Below are 26,903 nucleotides of genomic sequence, written 5' to 3' on the forward strand. Positions count from 1 at the left end.
ACATATGTTTTATTGTTGATTGTGAAAAATTTCAGTAAATTGGCCACTCATTCCACCGTTGTATCTCCCCACCCCCCAGCCTTCTGCCTTTTGATTTGGTAGAATCACAGAATTTTAGAATTGAAAAGAATCTTAGAAATTACTTAGGGCAACTGTCTGATTTTTACAAATGAAACTAAAGCTCAGAAAGTTTGTTCTATGCCAAGGGGTCCATAGCGAGTTAGTTTTAGGACCTGAATTAAAACTAAGGGCTTTCTGAACTGGCCTGTCAGTGTCCTTCCATCCAGCCACCTGTTCCCTGCCTGGGCAGGAGAGCCACCTTTGCTTCTTGCTTCTTTTTTCTCTGACAAATAGCATTAGTGTTTTTAAGTTCAGCTGCTTAATCTGAATGTTAATACATTTTTAATAAGGAAAAAAGATCTGGATTGAATTCCTGGTTTAAGAGTTGAACTCCTGAATTATAATTTAGTAATTATGTGTGTAATATATGGGTCCAGAAATCTCTTGAGAGGTTTATATTGAATTCAAATTTAGAAAAAAAAATTATATTGACAGACTTGGATTTTATCTGTGTTAATTTACAACAGCTGGTGGGATTAATCTTTTAATTTTTTTAAGTAAAAACTTCTATATTATACTCATGTTTAATTGTTTTTGCTTATCAGCCACTTGTTTTGACATTGCATGCTTTTCTGCAAATAGAAAGGTCATTCGTGTAGAAAATGCCAATACTTTACTGAGTTGGCATTTAATTTCATACATAATTCATCATAGTTAAGTGAATTTGTGTCATGTAAACTTGACAGTATGTAATGCCTTTTAAAAGATCATTATGCAGGCCAGGCGCAGTGGCTCACACCTGTAATCCCAGCACTTTGGGAGGCCAAGGCGGGCGGATCTCTTGAGGCCAGGAGTTCGAGACCAGCCTGGCCAACGTGGCGAAACCCCTGTCTCTACTAAAAATAACAAAAATTTGCCAGGTGTGGTGATGTGCGCCTGTAATCCCAGCTACTTGGGAGGCTGAGGCATGAGAATTGCTTGAACCCAGGAGGCAGAGGTTGTAGTGAGCCAAGATCGGGCCACTGGCCTCCAGCCTGGGCGACAGAGCTTGACTCTCTCTCTCTCTCTCTCTCTCTCTCTCAGAAAAAGAGATCATTATACAGTCAAGTGATAACATGAAAATATTTATGTCTCTTTGTTATTTAAAATGTATTCTTTGAGAGTTAGGGTTAAGAGTTTCAAAGTCAGAGATAAATGTGTAATTCATAATGGCTTTCAAGTTTCAAAATATTTTGGTTGAATATTTTCACTAAGCTCATGGAGGTATTCCTTATTTGTATGAAGTAAAGGTGTTTCTTTCCCGAAAACACTTTATATCTAATTTTCTAAATTAGTATTCTTTTTTGTTTATTTCAGAGGTGGCGATTCTTTATTCTAAATTGATAAGCAGTTGACAGTGCTGATAATATATTCCTTGAATGTCACCTTTCTTCCCCAAGGAGTTAGTTGTGTAGACGGCCACCAAGCTGTGCATCAGCTAGTTCTGTTGGCTTCATCTCCGTTGTATCCTGAGCTCCCATTTCTCACCACCACTGCACTTCCCACTATAGTCCCCATCACTTTCATTATGGGTTTGATTATTGCACTGATCTCCTGGTTGGTCTTCCTGCCCCTTCCCTTCATTGGAAGCCTCTCCCCCGCTAGCAGCCAGTGATGGTTTTAAGAGGTCAGTTGTTTCATCTCCTCTGCTTCTCATCTCACTGATAGTAGAGCCAGAGTCCTCATGACAGCCTACAGGACTCTTCCTGGCCTCATGAACTACCTCTTTTCCCCTCATTCACACTTCTCCAGCCCTGTGACCTTCTTGCTGTTTCTGTTATTACTGTAGAATCTTACCCCAGATAACTACATTGTCCACACCCTCAGGTACTCAGCAAAACACAACTGTGTGCACGCACAGGCTTACTTGTCTGTCTCTTTCTCCTGCTTTTTCTCCACAGCACTTGCTGTCCTCTGATACAATATACATTTATTCATTTATTGTCCCTCTCCCCCAACTAGAATGTAAATGTGAGGAAAAGAATCTTGTTGTGTTCACTGCTACATTTCCCCAGAGCCTACCTAGAACAGTGCCTTGGAGTTAGTGGACATTCAGTAAATGTTTGTTGAGTGAATGAATATATTCAGGAAATGCTTTGTTGTCATAATCCTGCAGTGAGGGTGTCCTCTTCTAACACTAATAACTTCATCCATTTTAATTTTCTATTTTCATTGTTTAGTTTTTATTAAAGCATATTGAAAACACCCTTTAAAATAAGAGTTATATAATTTAGGCATAGGGAATTTAATTTTAAGGCTTTTTTCCAGCTTAAAGATTTTGTTGGTGAATTTAAATACCTGCAGTTAAACTTAAAGCCAGCTTAGTTCAGATTCCACATATTTCTGGCTAACTTTAAATTTAAAAATTAGTGCATTGCTAAAAGTGAAACATTATCAATTTATGGGAAAATTAATGCTCAGAAGTAGGGCTTCTACTTACTTTTATTTCTCTCACTTATAGGTGAAGTATTCGACTATTTGGTTGCACATGGCAGAATGAAGGAAAAAGAAGCAAGAGCTAAATTTAGACAGGTATGAATTAATGTGTCTTTACTTTGTTAATTTGATAATTTATCTCACTTAAACCCTGAAGCAAACAAGTGTTTGCCTCCATAAATGCTTTTAAGGCTGTTGGATGGCAGGGGTTGGCCATTCAATTCAACAAGAATTTATGAAGGACCTTTCATACCTAAGGCACTGTGCTGGAGGCAGCCAGGGTTCTATTCCTAGCTTTGTGATGGGAGCATTAGTCTTACACTTTACCTTCCCTTTCAACAATTGAGCCTTAAAAATCTAGAGCCTTTCAAAAACACCTGTGATTACATTAATTAAAACCATTTCAGAGTTTTTAGCGAGTGTCAGAACCCCAAAATTCATTGTTAACTTTGTCTGACATACACCAAGATCGAATGTAAGTCAAACTGCTAATTGGCAACTTCTTGCTTTGTTTTTACTCTGCTTTTTAAAGAGACATGGGTTTTAATAAGCAGATTTTAAGCATATGGGTTACTTAACTTTCCTGTCTTTATCAATAATAATTACTGTTGTTGACTGACCATGCCACACACTGGGACAGGTACTTGACCTACATTCATGTAAATCTTCCAGCCGCCTTGTGAATTAAGTCCTGTTACACCCATTTGCTAAAATACAACAACTGAGACAAGGGAAGATTAAATAACCTGTCCAGAATTGCCTTTCTTCCCCCTTACCCCTTATTGTGGAGAACGAATCTTGGTATATTGCCCAGGCAGGTCCCAGAATTGCCTTTCAAGTAGGAGACCTGCCACAGACTCAAGAGTCCCAAACCCTCTGACTCCAAAACTCAGATTTGCAATCATTATTGTGCTATTATTCAGACTGAAAATCAGCAAACTCCTGTAAAGGGCCAGATGTGAACATTTTAGGCTTTGTGGGCCACACTGTCTCTCTCACAACTATTTAACTCTTCTGTTGTAGCTTAGAAGCAACTGTAGGCTGGGCACAGTGGCTCACACCTGTAATCTCAACACTTTGGGAGGCCGAGGTGAGCAGATCACCTGAGGTCAGGAGTTCCGAGACCAGCCTGGCCAACATGGTGAAACCCTGTCTCCACAAAAATACAAAAATTAGCAGGGCGTGATGGCAGGTGCCTGTAATCCCAGCTACTGGGGAGGCTGATATGGGAAAATTGCTTGAACCTGGGAAGCAGAGGTTGTAGTGAGCCAAGATCATGCCATTGCACTCCAGTCCAGGCAACACAATGAGACTCCATCTCAAAAAAAAAAAAAAAAGGAGAAGAAGAAGCCGTAGACCATACCAAATGAATGAACGTGACTGTGTTCCAACAAAACTTTATTTACAGAAATAGAGATGGGTTGGAAGTAGCCAGAGGCCATAATTTGCCAGCCTCTGATTTAGATGAAGTAAAGGAGCAGTGCTTCACTGCTTTTAAATTAATTCTGTTCTCACAAGGTCTACAATGAAATGGAATTATAGCCTCATTTCTCTCAGAACCTTTGTATTTTGTTTTATTCACATACAAGATTGGCACGTCTTTACAGTGTCTCCTTTGATTTGCTTAATCTGAGGTTTACATTAGTAAGTTATAGGACTTACTACGTTTCTTATAAATGTTGCTTACATACTAATGGTACTTTGAATTCAAATCTAAAATCAAAGTCAGAATCAACTTTGACTGTCATTTGCCTTCTCTGATCCTGTTTTTTTTTTTTTTTTTTTTTTTGAGACGGAGTTTCTCTCTTGTTACCCAGGCTGGAGTGCAATGGCACAATCTCAGCTCACTGCAACCTCCGCCTCCTGGGTTCAGGCAATTCTCCTGCCTCAGCCTCCTGAGTAGCTGGGATTACGGTCACGCGCCACCGTGCCTCGCTAATTTTTTTTTGTATTAGTAGAGACGGGGTTTCACCATATTGACCAGGATGGTCTCGATCTCTTGACCTCGTGATCCACCCGCCTCGGCCTCCCAAAGTGCTGGGATTACAGGCTTGAGCCACCGCGCCCTGCCTGATCCTGTTTTTAAAGCTGTAAAAACAAGAAATTATACTTGATGAAGTCCATAGTTCTTTCCAGTTCTAATATCATTTGATTGTGTGGTCTATAAAAGGAAACCCAGATTTTTATTAGAAAAGTCTGTTTGGCTCTTTCCATAACTGTACTCTTAATTTTTACAAATTGGCCACCTAAAAGCTAAAATTATTTTGCTTCATAAAACTTACAGTCCTTTCTACTCAGATGAATGTGACTTGCAAACATGTATGTGAAGATGGCTTATTGACTATGAGGAAGAGGCTGGTGTCACCCAGCAAGAGCTTACTAACCTAAATCTTGAGGAAATTACTCCCAATTTTTATTGTAAATTCCCTGCAGAAATTCTGAAGCCTTTATTTGAGGAGCCTATTAATTGGACTAGGAAGGATGGTTTGTTATGTGTGTGTTTTTATAATTAGCAAATTGATTTAGAGTGCTTTAGAATTGATTTCTTCTCCCATGGTATTTGCCTATGACAACTCCATTAGACTTGGAAGGATATACATGATATTGGTGTTTCCACTTTTCTGTTTCAGTTGCTGTACTTTCTTTTTTTAATTTTTTCTTTCGTTGTTGAGATGGAGTCTCGCTCTGTTGCTGAGGCTGGAGCGCAGTGGTATGATCTCAGCTCACTGCAGCCTCTGCCTCCCATGTTCAAGCAGTTCTGCCTCAGCTTCCCGAGTTGCTGGGATTATAGGTGAGCACCACCACACCCGGCTTTTTTTTTTTTCTTTTTTTAATTTTAGTAGAGACGGGGTTTCACCCGGTTGGCCAGGCTGGTATCAAACTCCTGACCTCAAGTGATCTGCCCTCCTCAGCCTCCCAAAGTGCTGGAATTACAGATGTGAGCCACTGCACCCAGCCTCAATTTTTGTGCTTTCTAGGAGCTTATAAGTCATCATTACTTTGAATAAGTAAAAAAAGTTTTTCTATTTATGACAGAAAGGAAGGTATGCCACACACAAAGTACACTGTGCGATCCTTTTCCATATTCATCACCAGATGGGTTTTCCTCTTCCTACTTCCTTCACCATGCCCATCCTAGTTACTGCTTAGGACATTTTAAATTTTTGGACTCTTGTTCTCTTCAGAGAAAAATAATAGATTTCCAGCTCCATCTTTTTTACTTACCTCTTTCTTGGTTGGCTAGTGATGTTGATTCTTTGACACTCTTTGATGTATGGTTGAAAGTGAATTAGGCTAGCATTCATAGTTTAACCTAGATAATGTCTGTTAGACATCACCATTTCTAGCTGCTAACAGAATGCAGAAAAAGCTGTAAGTTCAAGTTGAGTCTTTTCAGCTTATTGTGGCATCAGGTTAGCTTTGAGCTGTTTTGGAGCCAGAGAAAGAGAGAAATTATTTGATCTCTTTGAGAAAGGACAGGAAATCATCAAATCCGATTCAAAAGCAGAATTTGAAAATAACCTATAAGAGAAATCTCCAATATGAGGAAAAACTAATATAAATTCTGAATGAGAAAAGGGAAAAGATTAAATAAAATTTACCTGTGTCCTAGGTGACAAAGCTATTACTTTGTTTTGGGAAAATAAAGTTATTTTACTTTTCCAGTTTTCATGCTGACAGAATAGAACAATCATAATAAATCCAAGGTAACAGATGCTCTAAAACCCATATTTTGGCATTGGAATTTCTGTACCTTTAGTTAATCGTGAGTGGGTCTGATATTCTGAATGTTAATTTTAAATAATGAAGCTTCTTAGCAAAGTGCTGATCTTTGTTATCATCTCATCCTAACCCCAGTTCACCTTTGCCTTGCTGCTTATTTTGAACCAAAATATTGTACAGCCCTCTCTGAGATTCCATCTCCATGGTTGGGTCCATGGGGCTTACAGTTGAGAGTTGATGATTTGGAGGAACCAACAGTATTTTTATTATAACCTCAGTTTTGTGTGTATGTAATCATATGCATCTAAATATACATGCAGAATACCAAAGAAAAGACTAGATGCAAGTACAGCAAAATAACAAGAGATGTTGCCTCTAGTTAGTGGTAATACAGGAATATATTTCCATAGACTTTTCTGTATTTTCTAGAATTTCTACAATGAGCATATAAAACTTTAATATTAAAAGACTTTTTTTAAGTGACCAGTAAGTTGAAATTTCAGTAAAACAGTTGTTTAATCATAGTCATGATTGCAAGTTGACTAAATAAAAGCATACTATTTGCTGAAAGTGAGAGGAATTCTTAATAGTACACATAGTAGTTTTCATAGTTCACATACGTTACAACATTCATTCTTCCATTTTAATAAAGGAAGAGGAAACTGACCCTCAGAGAAGTTAACTAGCTTTTGCTCCCCATGGATCCACATCAGTTAGAAGGAAGACTGTTGCAGGGAGCAGACTGGGAAGAGCACTTACAGAAGAGAACCAACCTGGATTAACACCTGGGTATGGGTAACTCTACTGCTAGTTTGGTTTGGAGTTGACTCCATGGGTATGGAAAGGTTGCACCAGGTTGGGCGCAGTGGCTCACGCCTGTAATCCTAGCACTTTGGGAGGCCAGCGCGGGCGGATCACCTGAGGTTAGGAGTTCGAGACCAGCCTGGCCAACGTGGTAAAACCCCATCTGTACTAAAAATACAAAATCAGCTGGGCATGATGGCGCATGCTTGTAATCCCAGCTGCTCAGGAGGCTGATACAGGAGAACTTCTTGAACCCAGGAAGAGAAGGTTGCAGTGAGCCAAGACTGTGCCATTGGTCAACAGAGCGAGACTCTGTCTCAAGGAAAAAAAAAAAAAAAAAAAGATTACACCAGAACCATCTGGGCCTGGGGGCAGCCAGGGTCCCCCAGATCCAGGCGATTTGTTGGGTCCTGGCACTACACTCTAAGTGGAATGTCAATGGTTAGGGTCCAAAGAGAGACTTCAGTTAATACGGTAGAAAACAGAAGAACATCCTCACCTACTTCGTTTTGCTCCATCCCTAAATTTCTCCAGACTGGAAAGTTCAAGGCATAGGAAAATTGTTTTTAGAAATCCACACAGACATTCAAGTACATACTGAGTATTCTGTGTGTGTGAACATTAACAAAGTTATTTTCATCTTAATTACGAATCTGCACCAGTGGTGACTGACTCTGTGTCTCTCCTGTTCAGATCGTGTCTGCAGTTCAATACTGCCATCAGAAACGGATCGTACATCGAGACCTCAAGGTGAGTAGAAGTGCCTCACTCAGCATATGCTCTGTCTGTATGTATTCAGTTCTCACAGTGGTCATTACACAAATGAGGTGTAGATTAGACTTATTAAAATGTTTTTAAATTTCATCATCATTGAATCTTCTTAAGTTATAGGAAAGAGCATTAAAATTTTTTTAAAAAGTAAAGTTTGTTGAAAGTATTTTACATTTCAGTTAAGGTGACTGATGGTTGATTTCTGGAGGACAGTCATCACACAGCCAAACAAATGGGGGCCTCCAGAAATTTATGGTTGTCCCCACAGCATCCCCAGTGCCGCCTGGCATTTTTTTCTGCTACTTTCATTATTTCTCTCCCGTTAACAGCAGTGCCTGTTTGAGACCTCTTTCAAGGTCTTCAACCTCTGCCCTCACTCTGGCATAGGATGAGGTTTCATATCTCACAGAGAAAATAAAAAACACCAGGCAGAAACTCCCTCAGTTTCTCCCAGGCCCTTAGACATAGCTGCATCTACCCCCATCCATCACTTTCTCCTCCTGTTAGAGGAAAGTGAGGCACCTCTGCTCTGAGTTCTGGGTCCTGATTCCCTCTGGGGACTGTGCTCTGTCTGATGCCTCTTTTCTCTCCATTTGTTTATTCACTCTCCGTCTCTGCTGGCTTTTCACCAGCAGCATTTACCCATGCTCAAGTCTGTATGCCTTTTTTTTTTTTTTTTTTTTAGCTAAAAACCACGCGTGTTCCCCTTCCTGATATACCCTTTTTCTGTCTTCTCCTTTGTAGCCATATTCTTCTGAACATTTCCTAGATTCTGTGTCTTAACTTGGCACTCACCTTCACTCTCCCCTCACGTGGTTGTCATTGACTTGCTTTTTCATATTCACTCTCTCAGCTGCAGTGGCCAACTGTATGCTGATGGCTCTGAATTCATTCCTGCAGCCACAGCACTCTTCTTGGATCCAGGACCCAGCTGAGCAAAGGGTATCTTCACATAAGCATTCCTTGGGTGCAGCAGGTTCAAAGCCTAAATTTTTCCTTCCTAAACCTGAATGTTCACTTCTCATTCAAGTGACTGATGTCCCTCAGGTGCCTTACCTACTCAGTCACCAGGCCCTTTTGCTGTTGTGTCCCAGATATCTCAAGCTCCCTCTTTTCTGTCTGTTACACTATCCAAGGCCAGACCACTGTTATCTCAGGTGGTTACGACACTGCTTTCTTACATGTTCTTCTCTGCTTCTAGTTTTGCCTCTTCCTCCCATGTATGTTTTCTACACTGCACCCAGAATGGTCTTTTAAGGAAACACAAATAAGATGGTCATTTCTCTGCTTGAACAACTCTTCAGTGGCTTCCCATTGCTCATAGGATGAAAACCCAAACTTCTCAAGTACAGTCCTTTGTTATTAAGCCCTGACCATCTCCCCAGCCCTCTCTACACATCTCTCTCCCACACACTGTCTTTCAGTTTCTTGGTGAAACATGCTGTGTCTCGACTCTTTATTCTGCCTGAAATACCCCTCATCAACACATCCATTATAATCAGATGCACCTTCTGGTGCTTTGATTTCTCTTCATCTGGGAAGCGGTCCACTCCTTTCAGTGCCAACCTACATTTCCCGGTGCCTCTTCAGTTATGGCACTTGTGTCTCAGGACAGCTGCTTATCTTTCTGCCTCTTCCCCTCTAAACTGTGAGCTGTCGAGGGCAGGGTTTTATCAGTCTTGTTCATCATTATCCATCCAGACACTAATATAGCATCTACTGTGGAGTAGCCACGTAGGAAATGTTTGTTAAAATAGAGTGACTGTGATTTTTTTTTTTTTTTTTTTTTGAGACAGAGTCTCGCTCTGTCGCTCAGGCTGGAGTGCAGTGGCACCATCTCAGCTCACTGCAACCTCCATCTCCTGGGTTCAAGCGATTCTACTGACTCGGCCTCTCAAGTATTTGAGATTACAGGCGCCCGCCACCACACCCAGCTAATTTTTTGTATTTTTATTAGAGACAGGGTTTCGCCAATTTGGCCAGACTGGTATCAAACCCCTGACATCAGGTGATGCACCTGCCTTGGCCTCCCAAAGTGCTGGGATTACAGGCGTGAACCACCGTACCCAGCTGCGATTTGTCTCTTGAATGAGGTTTGGGATTCTCCCCTTTTCATTTAACAGCCATTTCATAGCTATTTAGCCGTTTTTATGAAATGCTCCTTTTTTAAAAAAATTATTTATTTTTTGAGACAAGGTTTTACTCTGTCACCCAGGCTGGAGTGCAGTGGCACAATCATAGCTCACTGCAGCCTCAAACTCCCAGACTTAAGAGATCCTCCTACATCAGCCTTCTAAATAGCTGGGATTGCAGACGTTACCCAGCTAATTTTTAAAAAATTTTTTGTAGAGAAGGGGCCTCTCTATGTTGCCCTAACTGGTCTGGAACTCCTGGGCTCAAGTGAGCCACTGTACCTGGCCCTGCCCCTACCCCTGCCACATATTATTTTCGTTTTTTGTTTTTGAGATGGAGTCTCACTCTGTCGCCCAGGCTCGAGTGCGGTGGTACAGTCTCAGCTCACTGCAACCTCTGCCTCCTGGGTTCAAGCGATTCTCCTGCCTCAGCCTCCCGAGTAGCTGGAATTACAGGTGTGCACCACCATGCCCAGCTAATTTTTGTATTTTTAGTAGAGACAGCGTTTCAGCATCTTGACCAGGCTGGTCTCAAACTCCTGGCCTCAGGTGATCTACCCACCTCTGCTTCCCAAAATGTTGGGATTACAGGCGTGAGCCACTGTGCCTTGCCGCCATATTATTATTCTTAATTGAAAAACTTGTCAAGGCTTTTCTTGATCTTGGGACACTGATGTTTACATTAGTGCTAGAATTAATCTATACTTCATGCCTGTTATTAATGTTATAAAATAAGGAGTTCTCGTTTGTCTCCTGCATTTTTCTCTAGAAATAATGTTTTCACATTAATTAGGAGGTAACTTTATATCATTACAAAGAGCTTTTCTGAAAATACCTAATCCTGTCATATTTCTGATTCTATTTTGGTTAAATTTCATTTTTGTCTTGATGTTTTCCCTCCAGGCTGAAAATCTATTGTTAGATGCCGATATGAACATTAAAATAGCAGATTTCGGTTTTAGCAATGAATTTACTGTTGGCAGTAAACTCGACACATTTTGTGGCAGTCCTCCATACGCAGCACCGGAGCTCTTCCAGGGCAAGAAATACGACGGGCCAGAAGTGGATGTGTGGAGTCTGGGGGTCATTTTATACACACTAGTCAGTGGCTCACTTCCCTTTGATGGGCAGAACCTAAAGGTATAAGAAGCAGCTGCATCCATGTACTTCACAAAACTAAAAGAAGTTTCCTAATATTACATGGCTTCATGTCTTTAACATTGTATCAGTGTGGGGGCTTCAGGGTTTTTCTTGTTGTGTTTTGTTAACTAAACCTAAAAGTTGACTCACTAGTTTTCTTTCCTCTCTACCTCCCCAAAGGAACTGAGAGAGAGAGTATTAAGAGGGAAATACAGAATTCCCTTCTACATGTCTACAGACTGTGAAAACCTTCTCAAACGTTTCCTGGTGCTAAATCCAATTAAACGCGGCACTCTAGAGGTAATCATGTAGGTGGAAACAAGCAACAACTTTGGAGAGTCTTTAGAGCGGCCTTAGAACTTTGCTTGATTATGTGCCATACTGGATACATCCTGCTGCTTTGTAAGCGGGAATTGAAACATTTAAAAAAAATTTGAGTTTATGCTTTGAACAATCGTCAATGAAATGTTGAAAATAAATTTTTCTAAATATTATGGTTATCAGAATCTTTTATTTTACTCTGCTAATGAACAGTTTACCTTTTTTAGCAAATCATGAAGGACAGGTGGATCAATGCTGGGCATGAAGAAGATGAACTCAAACCGTTTGTTGAACCAGAGTTAGACATCTCAGACCAAAAAAGAATAGGTAATCACTCCACGCCTGCATGTTCACGTGTATTTGTCTAAGTGACATATTTCTATGTGGACTCGTGTGTACCTAAAATGTGAATAATGGAAAGTTAAGCACAGGTTATATGAACAGTTTATCTGTTCTGTCATATTTAGGAACTTAGCTACCTGCAGTTTCTTATGATAGCACCCAGTAACTCTGAAACAAGTGTCCATTTATATTAGAAAATGTATGTAATGTGTAATCTTTTAGGTCAAATGAAGAAAATTGTTTTATCCTATAAAAGGATGATTTCTTACCCAAACAAAACACATAAACTGTATTATGTCCTTCTTTTAGATATTATGGTGGGAATGGGATATTCACAAGAAGAAATTCAAGAGTCTCTTAGTAAAATGAAATATGATGAAATCACAGCTACATATTTGTTATTGGGGAGAAAATCTTCAGAGGTAAGAGTAATCAGAGAGAAAGAGCTGAAATACCCTTAATTATTAGTTCACGTAAACTGTTTTCTTAGTTTTTATCTTTTGAATATTTGTAATATTTGATATATCATTTTTTAGATTTACCTGCAAACAGAAAATCTAAATCCTCTGACTATTACAAGCTGTTTTAAGTTAACCCTTCATGATGGATATTAGCCAGGCATGGTGGCTCACATATGTAATCCCAGCACTTTGGGAGTCCGAGGCAGATGGATCAGTTGAGGCCAGGAGTTCAAGACCAGCCTGGCTAACATAGCAAAACTTCATCTCTTCTAAAACAAACAAACAAAAAATTAGCCAAGCGTGTTGGTGCGCCTGTAATCTCAGCTACTCGGGAGGCTGAGGCAAGAGAATCGCTTGACCCTGCCAGGCGGAGGTTGCAGTAAGCCAAGATCATGACACTACACTCCAGCTTGGGTGGCAGACTGAGACTCTGTCTCCAAAAAAAAAAAAAAATGCTAGGCGTGGTGGCTCACACCTGTAATCCCAGCACTTAGGGAGGCTGAGGCAGGTGGATCACAAGCTCAGGAGTTCAAGACCAACCTGGCCAACATAGTGAAGCCCCATCTCTACTAAAAAAACAAAAATTAGCTAGGTGTGGTGGCGCGTGCCTGTAATCACAGCTACTCGAGAGGCTGAGGCAGGAGAATTGCTTGAACCTGTGAGGCGGAGGTTGCAGTGAGCCGAGATCACACTGCTGCACTCCAGCCTGAACAATAGAGCAAGACTGTATCTTGCCGTAGGGGAGGGTATAGAGAAAAAAAAGACGGATATTGTTATAAACCTGGTCTTTCATAAATTAACCTATAGTCATTAATGGTTTAGAAATGACATAAAGCATCAGGTGAAGTAAATAGAGCATTTAAAGTTATTTGAGAAAGCCTGGAAAGAACATGATAAATACCTTACCTTTAGTGTCTTTCCAGCAGTCAGAAAACTACTTTTGCTTAAGTTTAGGATTAAAATTTTTGTACGTTGTGATTCCTGCTCTCTGAATGAATGGTTTATGAGGTCTGTGTTAATGAGAAGTTTAATTTCCTAATAAAACCATTTGGGTTCGTGTTGTGGTTTGCTCTGTTTTTCTCATTTTCTCTTAGCTGGATGCTAGTGATTCCAGTTCTAGCAGCAATCTTTCACTTGCTAAGGTTAGGCCGAGCAGTGATCTCAACAACAGTACTGGCCAGTCTCCTCACCACAAAGTGCAGAGAAGTGTTTCTTCAAGCCAGAAGCAAAGACGCTACAGCGATCATGGTAAGTTCTGGAGTATTCCAGTGCCTTCCCTTAAGAGTCCAGGCAAGAGATCTAGCACTGGGAAGCATTCTCTTGATCAGAGCCTGGCTTGATGTTCTTTCTTGGCATTTCTTTCTCTCTTTCATTTTTGAGACAGAGTCTCGCTCTGTTGCCCAGGCTGGAGTACAGTGGCACAATTTTGGCTTGCTGCAACCTCCACCTCCCAGGTTCAAGCAATTCTCCTCCCTCAGCCTCCCAAGTAGCTAGGACTACAGGCATGCACCACTATTTCTGGCTAATTTTTGTATTTTTAGTAGAGATAGGGTTTTGCTATGTTAGCCAGGCTGGTCTCGAACTCCTGGCCTCAAATGATCTGCCCACCTCAGCCTCCCAAAGTGCTGGGATTACAGGCATGAGCCACTGTGCCTAGCCAGCATTTTTTTCTTAGTGTTCCTGCAGGCGCTGGCATGATTACTTCAAGCCTCTGATCTTCTTGGTACATTCAGTAGATTTTTGCTGGGTAAGGCCTCAGTTGAGTGGAAACCTTACCATTAGCCCCTCTAGAACCTCTGCTTTAATCTGTAGTTTTTCTTTCTTTCTTTTTTTTTAATGGAGATGAGGACTTGCTATGTTGCCCAAGCTGGTCTCAAACTCCCAAGTTACATCCAGCCCTTAGTCTGTAGTTCTATTCACTCTCTTCACTTCTGCATTGGATTTACTTTGTAGAGTAGTACTGTCCAGTAGAACTCTCTGTGATTATTACAGTTTTGTATCTCTATGCTGTCCAGTCAGGTAGCTACTGGACGCTTGTGGCTATCAAGGACTTGAACTGAGGAAATGATTTTTACCCTTTTTATTTTTATTTATTTTTTCTTGAGATGGAGTTTCACTCTCATTACCCAGGCTGGAGTATAATGGCACAATCTCAGCTCACTGCAACCTCAGCCTTCTGGGTTCAAGCAGTTCTCCTGCCTCAGCCTCCTGAATAGCTGGGACTACAGACATGCGTCATCACGCGTATTTTGTATTTTTAGTAGAGGCAGGGTTTCACTGTGTTGGTCAGGCTGCTCTAGAACTCCTGACCTCAGGTGATCCACCCACCGTGGCCTCCCAGAGTGCTGGGATTGCAGATGTGAGCCTGTAATTGGCCTAGCCGATTTTTACTCTTTTAAAATTTTACTGGCCTGGTGCGATGGGTCATGCCTGTAATCCCAGTACTTTGGGAGGCTGAAGCCAGCAGATCACGAGGTTAGGAGTTCGAGACCAGCCTAACCAACATGGTGAAACCTCATCTCTACTAGAAATAGAAAAATCAGCCGGGCGTGGTGGCGCGTGCCTATAATCCCTGCTACTCAGGAGGCTAAGGCAAGAGAATTGCTTGAACCTGGCAGAGGTTGCAGTGAGCTGAGATTATGCCACTGCATTCCAGCCTGGGCAACAGAATGAGACTCTGTCTCAAAGAAAAAAGAAAAAAAAATTTTTTACTTAAGTAACATATATGTATAGCCAATTGTGGCCAGTAGCTATCATATTAGGGCAGCCCTAGAGAATATATGGAACCCCAGTTTTGCCTTAATTGGTTTCAGTGTTTTACGGTGTCATTCTCATCCATTCTCTTGCTGTTGGTGTGGTTAAGCCACCCTCCCTTTTAAACTTCAGTTATAGAAGCCAATCCTTTATAAGGCCTAAGACCCCCAGTGGGTAGGCCTGCCAAGCTCTACAGTTGTTCTGCCTTCAGCAGTCCACGCGTCAGTCCTGAGGCTAGCGTGTGTGTTTACTCCCTCATAACTATATGTTAACATTGTAGGTATCTCCTTTAATTCTGTTATTCTAGGATTCGGGAACTAAATCTATGTTTGTCTGGTCCTAACTTTTAAAAATATATTCTCATATAGAACCCCGATTCATCTCCTTGGGTTTTTTTTGTTGTTGTTTTTGTTTTTGTTTTTTTGAGACAGAGTTTCTTTCTGTTGCCCAGGCTGGAGTGCAATAAGCACGATCTCGGCTCACTGCAACCTCTACATCCCAGGTTCAAGCAATTATTCTGCCTCAGCCTCCCAAGTAGCTGGGACTATAGGTGTGCACCAACACACCTGGCTAATTTTTGTATTTTTAGTAGAGACAGGCTTTCACCATTTTTGGCCAGGCTATTCTCGAACTCTTGACCTAAGTGATCTGCCCACCTTGGCCTCCCAAAGTGCTGGGATTACAGGCGTGAGCCACCACTCCCGACCTCATTTTATTTCTCATCTCTGGACATTTTCCATCTTAATACTTTCATTTGAGATTTGACACTTAGGACTGCACAGAGCATTTTAGGTGTGGACAGCTTTTATTTTGTACTAAAATTGATGACTCTTGGTTTGATTTCTGTCTCCTTCTGTTTGATTTCTGTTTCCTTCTGTTGCCTGTCTTTCTACGTGGTTTAGACTGAAGCAACAGTGTACTAATATCACTAGTAAAGCGTCTACAGTGGCTGCTATTCTAGGGTATAGCTGAGAGCACAGAACTCTTTCTCACATTGGGATTTGTGCTCCTAGCATTTGTAGGTGATGTGTTGATCTAGGTCTGCCTTTTTTGTGTTCGTGTTAGTCACTAACAAGGGGGGTTTCCAGTGCCTATGGACCACATGACAATTAAATCCCTATGTATTGCCCTGAAACCATCTAGTTTACATGGAATTATCCCTAAATTCTAGAAGAAACCTGATCATGGGATTTTCACATTTCTCTAGGGAATATGTTAATAAGTTAGTTCTTCCTTAAGCACATAGATTCCATCCGGATTATTAGTGCCTTTTTGCCCCCAGCTGATAAAATTTTAGAGATAAAAAGGGCTTTAGACATGGTATCGTACACTCACCAAACTTCTATTTTATCCCTAAAGAAATAGACCAAGAGAGATCACCAAGTCTCCCAAGGTTACATAGTAAATCAGAAACAACCGGGCAGAGCCCAGGACTCCTGGTCCCAGCCCTGTGGCTTTCTCCGCTGAAGCACCTCACTGGAGTAGCCTTTTCATAATCCTCATCTTTCTTGGAATTTCTCAAGGCAGGCAAGCCTGTATGGCCAAGCCAGCTTTCACCTCTCTTGCCTCCTCTCACCTCTCCCTTCCTTTTTCCCTGCCTGTAGATGCTGACCTCTCTGCATGCATGCCTGCTTCTTCTCTAAAGCTGCAATGTAATTTGTAGCTGTCCTTCCTAATTTGAGACCCACATGTGAATACCCCATATACATGTACACACTTTTTCTGCAAGTGGTGATCTCCATCTGATTTTCAAGGGATTCTTTAGCTTGTTTTTTTAAAAAAGAATAATAATAATCACTGTTTACTAATCAGTGAGTGGTACTGGGGCACATTCGATAGTTCTCAGGAAAAAAAATGAATATGGATCAATTTCTCACATCTTATACCAGGATGAATTTCCAATTGGAATGAAGATACAAATATAAAAAATAAAACCCCAGAAATATTGAAAGAAAACATGGGATTATTTGCTTTTTAACTTGGACTGGTGAACGTGTTTCTGTCACCCCAAATACTAAACCCATGAAAGAAAAGACTTACAAATTTGATTACATAAAAATGAAATGTCTGTGTAACACATCCATACTATGGACTATACTACTCACAAGAAAAAGGAATAAACTATGATATGTTTAACTTGGGTGGATCTCAAGGGAATTATACTGGGTGAAAATACATAAAAGGTTACATTCCATGGATTCCCATTTATATAGCATTCTTGAAATGACAGAATTCTAGAGAGGATGAGCAGGTTAGTAGTTGCTGGGATTCAACAAAAGGGATTAGAGTAAGAGAGAAGTGGCAGTTGCTGTGACTGTGGCTGTGAAACGGTGGTCCCCAGGGTCTTGATGGAAATGTACTACATCTTGACTGGTGGTGGCCACATGAATCTAAACCTGTAATAAAAGGGTATAGAATGAAATACACAGACATACAAATTAGTGCAAGTAAAACTGGGGAAATCTGAATGAGGTCAGTGGATTAGATCAATGTCTATTTCTATTCAGAATCCCAAATCTTAAAAGGTTTTATATTTTCTAAACACAAAGTTTGAAAACAAATCAGTAGTGACCTGAAAGTTCACAATGTCAGTAGACCATGACATTGGGAAGAAAGCTAAGCATTGAGGCTAGTATCACCCTATACTTGGTTCAGTTTTGGTTTTATATGTTAAGATTACTAAAACAAAAGCTTAGTTGTTGTTCTCCCGTGAATAAAAGTAAGCCCTTATTTATTTTTAATTAGTTCCAAATAGATTTGCCATTTAGATTTTTGTCCAAAAACTAGCTCCTCTCATCCCCGTTTGTTTGTTTATTTTTTAAAACGGGACCTCATTCTGTCACCCAAGCCACATGCAGCCTCAAACTCTTAGGCTCAAGCTGTCCTCCTACCTCAACCTCCCAAAGTGTTGGAATTACAAGCGTGAGCTACCATGCATCCCCAACCTTTAATACATCTAAAATATAAAATGTCTTCTGCCTTAGAAAAAATGATGAGCATTTGATGCTGTCCTTCAAGATTACCACTGGATTATCATATCTGAGGCATATACTAGTTATGTTCATTTGTAAAATTCTTAGCACTCTGAATCTCCTGTGCTGCTATTGGAGTATCCCCATGGTTTACTATAGGACATCAGTCTGTTGTCCACATGTCCCTAGGCACATGTCCCTGGACATACTCCTCCTGGAGTAGCAGGAATGGCTAGTGACCTCCATCTACTTCCTCCCTGTCGCTTTCATGATTCCTTTGCTTCTACACCTTCCCCTGTCTACTCAAACTCCTGTTTATCTAAAAGATTATGGGTGTTTTTAAAAAGATAAGGTTAAAACTTCAAAAGAAATGGCCTATAAAATCTATACTTTTCTGTTCCAAAAGGTGATGGCATCTCTCCTACAAAAGAGGATGTAATTCACTCAGATGTACGAGATGAAGTGGTTCATTCTGCTTGATTTGTGTGCATCTAATTAGTTTGAACCTATACAGTAATACCACCTTAAGATGTTTCCAAAGGACAACTCTAAATGCTTATAATTTTTTGAAAAAATATTTTAAGTAGAAATTTAGGGGTATTAAGTGAAATTTCAATATTGAATTCATTGCATAGGGCAAACATTAGATAGAAGTGAGAAACATCTTAGAGGATTTTGCTGTTTTACATTTTTTTAGGTAAATAGCAATCTTAGATCCTCTTACAAAATACGATTACTGTCACAAAATAAAACTTGAAACTATATTCAGTCTTTTTAAAAGTGAACTCTTTATTTTAGCTGGACCAGCTATTCCTTCTGTTGTGGCGTATCCGAAAAGGAGTCAGACCAGCACTGCAGATAGTGACCTCAAAGAAGATGGAATTTCCTCCCGGAAATCAGGTGGCAGTTCTGTTGGAGGAAAGGGAATTGCTCCAGCCAGTCCCATGCTTGGGAATGCAAGTAATCCCAATAAGGCGGATATTCCTGAACACAAGAAAAGCTCCACTGTCCCTAGTGTAAGTGTTGTTGAACTGTAGAGTGGTCTTAGCGTGGTAGGGTTGGAACTGGCTAGACACCAGGTGTTCATTTTACTCCTGTGATCTCCTGTTCCTGGAATGTCCTCCCCACTAGGCCAGTCTTAACCTATAGAAATCCTCCCTGCTGCATTGTAGGTATTTGTTGTTGACACTCTCTTAGTTCATTCCTGCTGCTGTAACAAAATGCCTGAGACTGGCTAATTTATAAAGAAAAGACATTTATTTCTTACAATTCTGGGAGCCGGGAAGTCCAAGATGGAGGCACCAGCAAGTTCTGTGTCTGGCGAGGGCCCTGTTCTCTGCTTCCAAGATGGTGCCTTGGTGCTGGCATCTCCAGAGGAGACAAATGCTGTGTTCTCATGTGCCTGAAGGGACAGAAGAGGTGAACTCACTCCCTCAAGCTCTTTTATGAGACACTAATCTGGCTGGGCCCAGTGGCTCACACCTGTAATCCCAGCACTTTTGGAGGCCGAGGAGAGTGGATCAGGAGTTCAAGACCAGCCTGGCCAAGATGTTGAAACCCCGTCTCTACTTAAAATACAAAAATTAGCCAGGTGTGGTGGCAGGCACCTGTAATCCCAGCTACTTGGGAGGCTGAGGCAGAGAATTGGTTGAACCTGGGAAGTGGACGTTGCAGTGAGCCAAGATCACGCCACTGCACTCCAGCCTCGGTAACAGAGCAAGACTCCATCTCAAAAAAAAAAAAGAAAGAAAGAAAAAAGACACTAATCCATTCATGAAGGCAGAGCCCTCATGATCTAAACACCTCCTAAAAGACTCGTATCCAAATACTGTTTTCTCCTATTGGAGATAAAGCGTCAACATGAATTTTGGAGAGGACACAAACATTATCCCACAAAGTTCCATAGGTATGGCCGGGCACGGTGACTCATGCCTGTAATCCCTGCATTTTGGGAGGCCGATGTGGGTGGATCACTTCAAGTCAGGAGTTTGAGACCAACCTGGCTCAACATAGTGAAACCCCATCTCTACTAAAAATATAGAAATTGGCCAGGCAAGGTGGCTCACACCTGTAATCCCAGCACTTTGGGAGGCCGAGGCAGGTGGATCATGAGATCAGGAGATTGAGACCATCCTGGCCAACCTGGTGAAACCCTGTCTCTACTAAAATACAAAAAAATTAGCCGGGCTTGGGTACATGCCTGTAGTCCCAGCTACTTGGGAGACTGAGGCAGGGGAATCGCTTGAACTCAAGAGGCGGAGATGGCAGTGAGCTGAGATCACGCCACTGCACTCCAGCCTGGCCACAGAGCAAGACCCTATCTCAAAAAAAAAAATTACCGGGTATGGTGCTGTGAGCCTGTCATCCCAGCTACTCAGGAGGCTGAGGCAGGAGAATTGCTTCAACCCAAGAGGCAGACGTTGCAGTGAACTGAGATCAGCCTCTGCACTCCTGCCTGGGTGACAGAGCGAGACTTCATCTCAAGAAAAAAAAAAAAAACAATTCAAGGATTTGGAAAATTAAAAAATAAAAATGTCATAGCTGTGACTTGTTTCTTGCTTTTTAGTTTTTTATATTAAAGTTAATATTCATGTGAATTAAATTCATAAAGTTGAATTCATGAAATTAAATTCATGTGAATCCACATGACACATGATTAACCATTTTAAAGTGTGCAATTCAGTGGCATTTGGTACACTTACAGTATTGTGCAACCAACACCTCTCTTTAGTTTCAGAACTTTTTCAGCACACCAGAAGGAATACCTGGGCACAGTGGCTCACCCCTCTAATCCCAGCACTTTGGGAGGCTGAGGCAGGAGGATCATTTGAGCCCAAGAGTTTGAGATCAGCCTGGGCATCAGAGTGAAACCTCATCTCTACAAAGAAAAAATATAAAAATAAATTAGCTGGGCATGATATGCACACGTATAGTACCAGCTACTTGGGAGGCTTAGGTGGGAAGATCGTTTGAACCCAGGAGGTTGAGGCTGCAGTGAGTTGTGGTCACACCACCATGTTCCAGCCTGGGCAACAGAGCAAGACCCTGTCTTTTAAATAAAAGATGGGTATTCCTATTTATGTAAATGAGTTCTTTTTTCTTATTTTACTGTATTTACCAAATTAAGACAAAAATCACCTTTTTTATAGAGTAACACAGCATCTGGCGGAATGACACGGCGAAATACTTATGTTTGCAGTGAGAGAACTACAGCTGATAGACACTCAGTGATTCAGAATGGCAAAGAAAACAGGTAGGAAATTCTACCTGTTTGTAAGAAAAGTTGTTTTTCCCAAGAGAAATGGAAGCATGTTATTTACTGCTTTGTTTTTATAATAATTCTCAAATTAAAGCTGTAAGTATTCTCTGAAGGTAAGTTAAATTTGTGTACTAATTTTTAGCAAGATACTAGAATTGTAAATTGTTTTCATTATCCAGAGCGTCATCCTCCTGCCTGGCTGTGTATGATAATTAAAAGCATTGCGTTAAATCCAGGAGGTTTCCTAGAGGAAGCAGAAAGTAAGCTGCGAGTATGTTGTGGAACATTGACTAGGTGGAGATTGCCTTTTGCACATTAATGACTTGAAAAAAAGCCGAAAGTGGGGGAAGATAAGGACTCGAGGCAGAGAGCCACACTTGGGAGAATGCAGAGCACCACTTAGCGTTAAAGGTCAGCAGTTGACCAAAGCGTCCGGATGACTGAGTCTAAATAGAAGCAGTGGAGAAGCCAAGAGAAGTGGAGAGTCAAGCCTTCTGAATGCTTTTAATTTGCCTGCAGGGCAAGCATACGTAGGATGAGCACGATTTAAAAGACAGTGATGTTACATGTCAGTAAGGAAAGTATCCTATCATGCACACTATTTTCTTGGGGTTATGAAATAAGAAAATAAGTAGTCAGTAAAATGGAATTAGATAGGCCCAGAGACTCTGAGGTGGGGTTAGTCTGGATGGAAAGAAAAAAGAGAAGTTGGATTGGTAGAGGATAATTAAATATGCTATATTTTGTTGACAACAAATTTCCCAGGCTGGCATGGATTTTCCTTCTTTGTTTTTGGAAGAGCAGTATATAAACTAAATTAGAAGTGTACGTCATTCTTCTAACTTGAACATTGTTTGCATCAGAATTGTTTCTTCTGACATTTACTTTCTGCAGTTACAGTGTAAGGTTCTGTTTCTTAATCCTAACTTATGTTTGATCTCATTAGTCAAACGAAATGTTTGATCACTATATTTTGTGACAGCCTAAGCAAAAATTATTTCCTCCTTCATCCTTAGCACCAAACTGATTATCGCTTCCCTGTTCCATAGGCCACTTAGGATTGAACTGATATGAGGAGTAACATTTGTTCTGTAAGATTATGGTTATTAATCGTTGAATTTTTAGCATTATTTACATTCTCTTGTTCTCTTTTCTGACTTGCATGTGTGTGTATGTGTTTTAACATTGTCTTTTTTTCCTGTGATTAAAAACTGTTAACTTGAGTATAGCGGCTGGGGTAGGTGGTTTACAGATAATGGTTGGTATCGTATTTCTTAATAGTAGTCTACTCTTTGGTAGATTTGTATTATAGTTCCATTCTTAACTCTCAAATTTCTTCTAGTTCACAAGTGACTTAATAGAAAATATCAGTAGAAGACTTAAAAGTTTCTGATGTTATAGATTTTAGTCTACAGGACTACAAAAATGTTTCATGGCCAGGCGCAATGGTTCACACCTGTATTCACACCCAGCACTTTGGGAAGCCAAGGTGGGCGGATCACTTGAGGTCAGGAGTTCAAGACTAGCCTGGCCAACATGGTGAAACCCCCATCTGCACTAAAAATACAAAAATTAACTGGGTGTGGTGGCGAAAGCCTGTAATCCCAGCTACTAGGGAGACTGAGGTGGGAGAATCGCTTGAACCCAGGAGGCAGAGGTTGCAGTAAGCCGAGATCACGCCACTGCAGTCCAGCCTGGGCAACAGAGCGAGACTCCATCTCAAAAAAAAAAAAAAAGTTACTTCATTACTTTTACTTTTCCAAGTATTTCTAATGTAATTTGTACTTGAGTTAAGGCACTTCTAAATTCTGGAAGTGCACCACCCACCTCCTTCTGAACTTTAGGTTATGTGACTCTGTAAGGTACAAAGTCAGTCTCCTCAAGGGTGTTAAGACCAAGGTCTGCTCTCTGCTTCTCATCCTGTGTTACACATATACACCAGGCACATGCAGGCACATGCATGTATACCGGTGCTCTTCTGATTCTCTTTTCCTAAAATTTTTCATTTCACTCTTTGGAAATAGTGTTTAAGACTTCTTTTATTTGGCATAATTTCCTTTCTGCATTCCCACTGGAGACACCTGCCGTGTTGGGCCCACTCTTTTGTATCCTGACCTGGGCCTCATTGCGTCTCTTAGCATCAGTCATTGAAATACTTTGCTTTTGAAGGTGTCGTCTTTCTCTTTAGCCAAAGAGAGTCTCAGCGCCAAACCTTAAAAGACAGGGCCCATCGTTTTAATAATAATTGGATTTTCCTTTCCTATCTTATAAGTGAATTGAAAGACTGGAAAAAGTAATTACTGAGTTTGACAACTGAACCTTGCGATCATAATTTTTACTTGAGTTAAGGCACTAAATGTGACAGCTTTCCCTTAAAATCGATGCTTGAGTCTTCAGTGAGATACAATTAGCTTTCTCTGCACAGATGACTTTTTAGGCAGATTGTTCCTTTCCCTCTCTTCACCCACCCATATATCTTAATCCTTCACTAATTTAAAATGTGTGTGAGCTGAAAGAAGCCTGGACCTGTGTTAACTTCTGAAACAAACACGTTAAGTTCCAGTGTTAGCCTTAAGTATTTTTGGCTGTTTTCTTTTTTATATGAGTGTTTGTACAGAATTTCAACATCAGAATAATGATGGCTAATTCTTTTTAAAACTGTATAAAGGTTTAAACCAAAGACTCCACGTATCTTAAGCCCTAACTACCTTCAAAATCCTACTGTAAACATAGGATATGTTAAAGGCTTACCAAATGCAGGGCTTTTTTCTCTTGTCATAGGCAATATAATTAATTTTAATAGTTTTTTCTTTTGAAAATTACTTTTATTAATTGGTTCTTACCAGCTCAGCCTTTGTTTTATCAGCTTTCCTGTGGGAACAATAAAGTTAATGATTTGGGGAGCGTAGGTTAGGGCTGGTTGTTACTTTGGCACAAACACCTGTGAGTAGTTTTCTAAGACTTGTTTTGAACTGGTCATGCTGAAGGCCAGCCCACTTTCTGCTGTAATTTCTGCTTTCTGATGTTATTCTCAAAAAATGGCCAGATTCCAGTAATGACTAATAGTTGGTGTAAACTAGGCATGAGAAGGTTTGATTACATCTTCAATTGTATCATTCTATTAAGATGGTACAGGTTTGCAGTTTGAGTCTTAAACCATGTAGTAACTGGCACATAGTGCTCAACAAATGTTAGCTTTCATTATTAATTATAGACTGTTTAACCAAGGGTGAAGAATTTTCTTCGTTTACACTGACTAAATCTAATCTCTGAAGTTAATGTTGCTAAACAACCTACATAGCAGAGACACTCTGCTCCTACTATTTCATATGATTTAGATACCTGGGCGAGACTGTTTAGACTGCATTCATTTAAAGAACCCAGAGAAGTGACGTGATGGTGTTACAGTAATGCAAACAGAATTTTTTCTTTTCTTTTTTTTTTCTTTTTCTGAGATGGAGTCTCATTCTTTTACCCAGACTAGAGTGCAGTGGCGCTGATCTCAGGTCACTGCAACCTCCGTCTCCCGGGTTCAAGCAATTCTTCTGCCTCAGTCTGGGATTACAGGCACACACCACCACACCTGGCTGATTTTTGTGTTTTTAGTAGAAATAGGGTTTCACCAGGCTTGTCTCAAACTCCTGACATCAAGTGATCCACCTGCCTCGGCCTTTCAAAGTGCTGCGATTACAGGCGTGAACCACTTCATCCAGCTCAGAATCTTTTTCAAAGAAGTTTTAGATACTGGATATTATTGTAAACTTCAAAATCATAAAATGACTTTATTATTTTATCCACTTACCCTGCATCAAGCCATACAGAGATTGAGCAGAGAAGGATTGGGGACACTTAGCATATGTATCTTTGGACAACATATAAAAGATGTTGTTTTTTTTTAAATGGATGGAGTCTTGCAGTATTGCCCAGGCTGCAGTGCAGTGGTGGCTGGTCACATATGTGATTGTAGTGTACTGCAACCTTGAGCTCCTGGGCTCAAATGATCCTCCTGTGTTGGCCACTTGAGTAGCTGGGACTGAAGGCAGGCACCACTGCACCTGGCTAATTTTTTTTTTTTTTTTGAAACAGAGTTTCGCTCTTGTTGCCAGGCTGGAGTGCAATGGCACAATCTCGGCTCACCACAACCTCTGCCTCCTGGCTTCAAGCGATTCCCTTGCCTCAGCCTCCCAAGTAGCTGGGATTACAGGCGTGCACCACCATGCCCAGCTAATTTTTTTTTTTTTTTTTTTTTGCATTTTTAGTAACAACAGGGTTTCTCCATGTTGGTCAGGCTGGTCTCAAACTCTTAACCTCAGGTGATCCGCCCACCTCAGCCTCCTAAAGTGCTGAGATTACAGGCGTGAGCTACCTTGCTGGGCCTAATTATTTTTTGTAGAGCTGAAGTCTTCCCATGCATGTTACCCAGGCTGGTCTCAAACTCCTGGCCGCAAGGGATCTTCCCGCCTTGGCCTTCCAAAACACTAGGTTTACAGGCATGAGCCACCATGCCTGGCCTTGGACTATATTTTTAATTCTGCTTTTGCTCAATCACTGAGTATGCTTTTAATCAGCAGCCAAAACATTTCTTATCAGAATGTTCTGATAGGGGCTAGAGGTCACACCCACAAATTCAAAGTATCTATCCTTTAGTAACCTTAAGTGGATTAATATTTTAGAAAAGCTAGTCAGCCAGGCAGGGTGGCTCACGCCTGTAATCCCAGCACTTTGGGAGGCCAAGGCAGGCGGATCACAAGGTCAGGAGACCGAGACCATCCTGGCTAACACAGTGAAACTCTATCTCTACTGAAAAAAAAAAAAAAGGACTAGCCAGGTGTGGTGGCACGCACCTGTAGTCCCAAATACTCAGGAGGCTGAGGCAGGAGAATCGCTTGAACTCAGGAGGCGGAGATTGCAGTGAGCCGAGATCGAGCCATTGCACTCCAGCCTGGGTGACAAAGTGAGACTCCGTCTCAAAAAAGAAAAGAAAAGAAAAGGTAGTCAAGATTGAGCACAGTGGCTCACAAGGCCTGTCATCCCAGCACTTTGGGAGGCATAGACAGGAAGATCACTTGAGGCGAGGAGTTCAAGACCAGCCTGGGCAAAGTAGCGCGAGACCCTGTCTCTACAAAAAAAATTTTTTTTTAATTTTAAAAGATAGTCATGAATTGCCTCACTGGGAGCACGGACGCAGACCACCCCCCCCCCCCCACTTCTTTTCAAAAGCTCGGACAAGCCTGGACAAGCTCAGGCAAGCTCAGACATGCTCAGGCTTTTTCCCTTCTCCCATGCTCACACAGCCTGACCCTCCCTTAAAAGAGCCCAGTATGCAAACAAGGTGTGGTAACCCTAGCGTCTTAACAACCAATAGCAGCCGAGTCTTAACAACCAATAGCAGCCAAGTCCTAACAACCAATAGCAGCCGAGTAATTCCAACCAACAACAAGCCAAGTCCTAGGTAAAGGCTTGTAACTTGCCCAATAGCAGTCCTGCTCTCCCACAACCAATCGAGCTGTTTCACTCCCTATAAAACCCCCTGTCTGAGAGGAGTCCATGCGACTTCTCCGGCCCCTCCTGTCGGACCGCAGAACCTCGTCCGGGAGCCTGAATAAATTCCTTTGCTTCAGATCTTCTTGTGCTGGCCTCAGTTTCTTCACTTTAAACTTGGCGAGAACACACCTTACAATGAATACAA

The 26,903-nt window shown here is 41.1% G+C and overlaps 1 protein-coding gene across 14 annotated transcripts in view; it reads left to right on the top strand.

The window, feature by feature from the left end:
• Positions 1–26,903, top strand: part of MARK3 (microtubule affinity regulating kinase 3) — a 113,272-nt gene that overhangs the window by 66,883 nt on the left and 19,486 nt on the right. For 11 of the 14 annotated variants that reach the window (XM_012471191.3, XM_012471192.3, XM_012471194.3 and 8 more), the window contains 9 exons: positions 2,561–2,631; positions 7,756–7,812; positions 10,869–11,105; positions 11,286–11,405; positions 11,654–11,753; positions 12,078–12,190; positions 13,324–13,477; positions 18,754–18,971; positions 21,105–21,208. In XM_012471191.3, the coding sequence (XP_012326614.1) occupies positions 2,561–2,631; positions 7,756–7,812; positions 10,869–11,105; positions 11,286–11,405; positions 11,654–11,753; positions 12,078–12,190; positions 13,324–13,477; positions 18,754–18,971; positions 21,105–21,208 (1,174 nt within the window). The remainder of the gene's footprint in view (positions 1–2,560; positions 2,632–7,755; positions 7,813–10,868; positions 11,106–11,285; positions 11,406–11,653; positions 11,754–12,077; positions 12,191–13,323; positions 13,478–18,753; positions 18,972–21,104; positions 21,209–26,903) is intronic. The other 3 variants (XM_012471195.3, XM_012471188.3, XM_012471193.3) reach the window with 1 other exon arrangement.

This window comes from Aotus nancymaae, unplaced genomic scaffold, assembly GCF_030222135.1.
Source record: "Aotus nancymaae isolate 86718 unplaced genomic scaffold, 86718_ANA_hifiasm-v0.15.2.pri h1tg000011l, whole genome shotgun sequence".
In the NCBI taxonomy this organism is placed as follows: Eukaryota; Metazoa; Chordata; class Mammalia; order Primates; family Aotidae; genus Aotus; species Aotus nancymaae.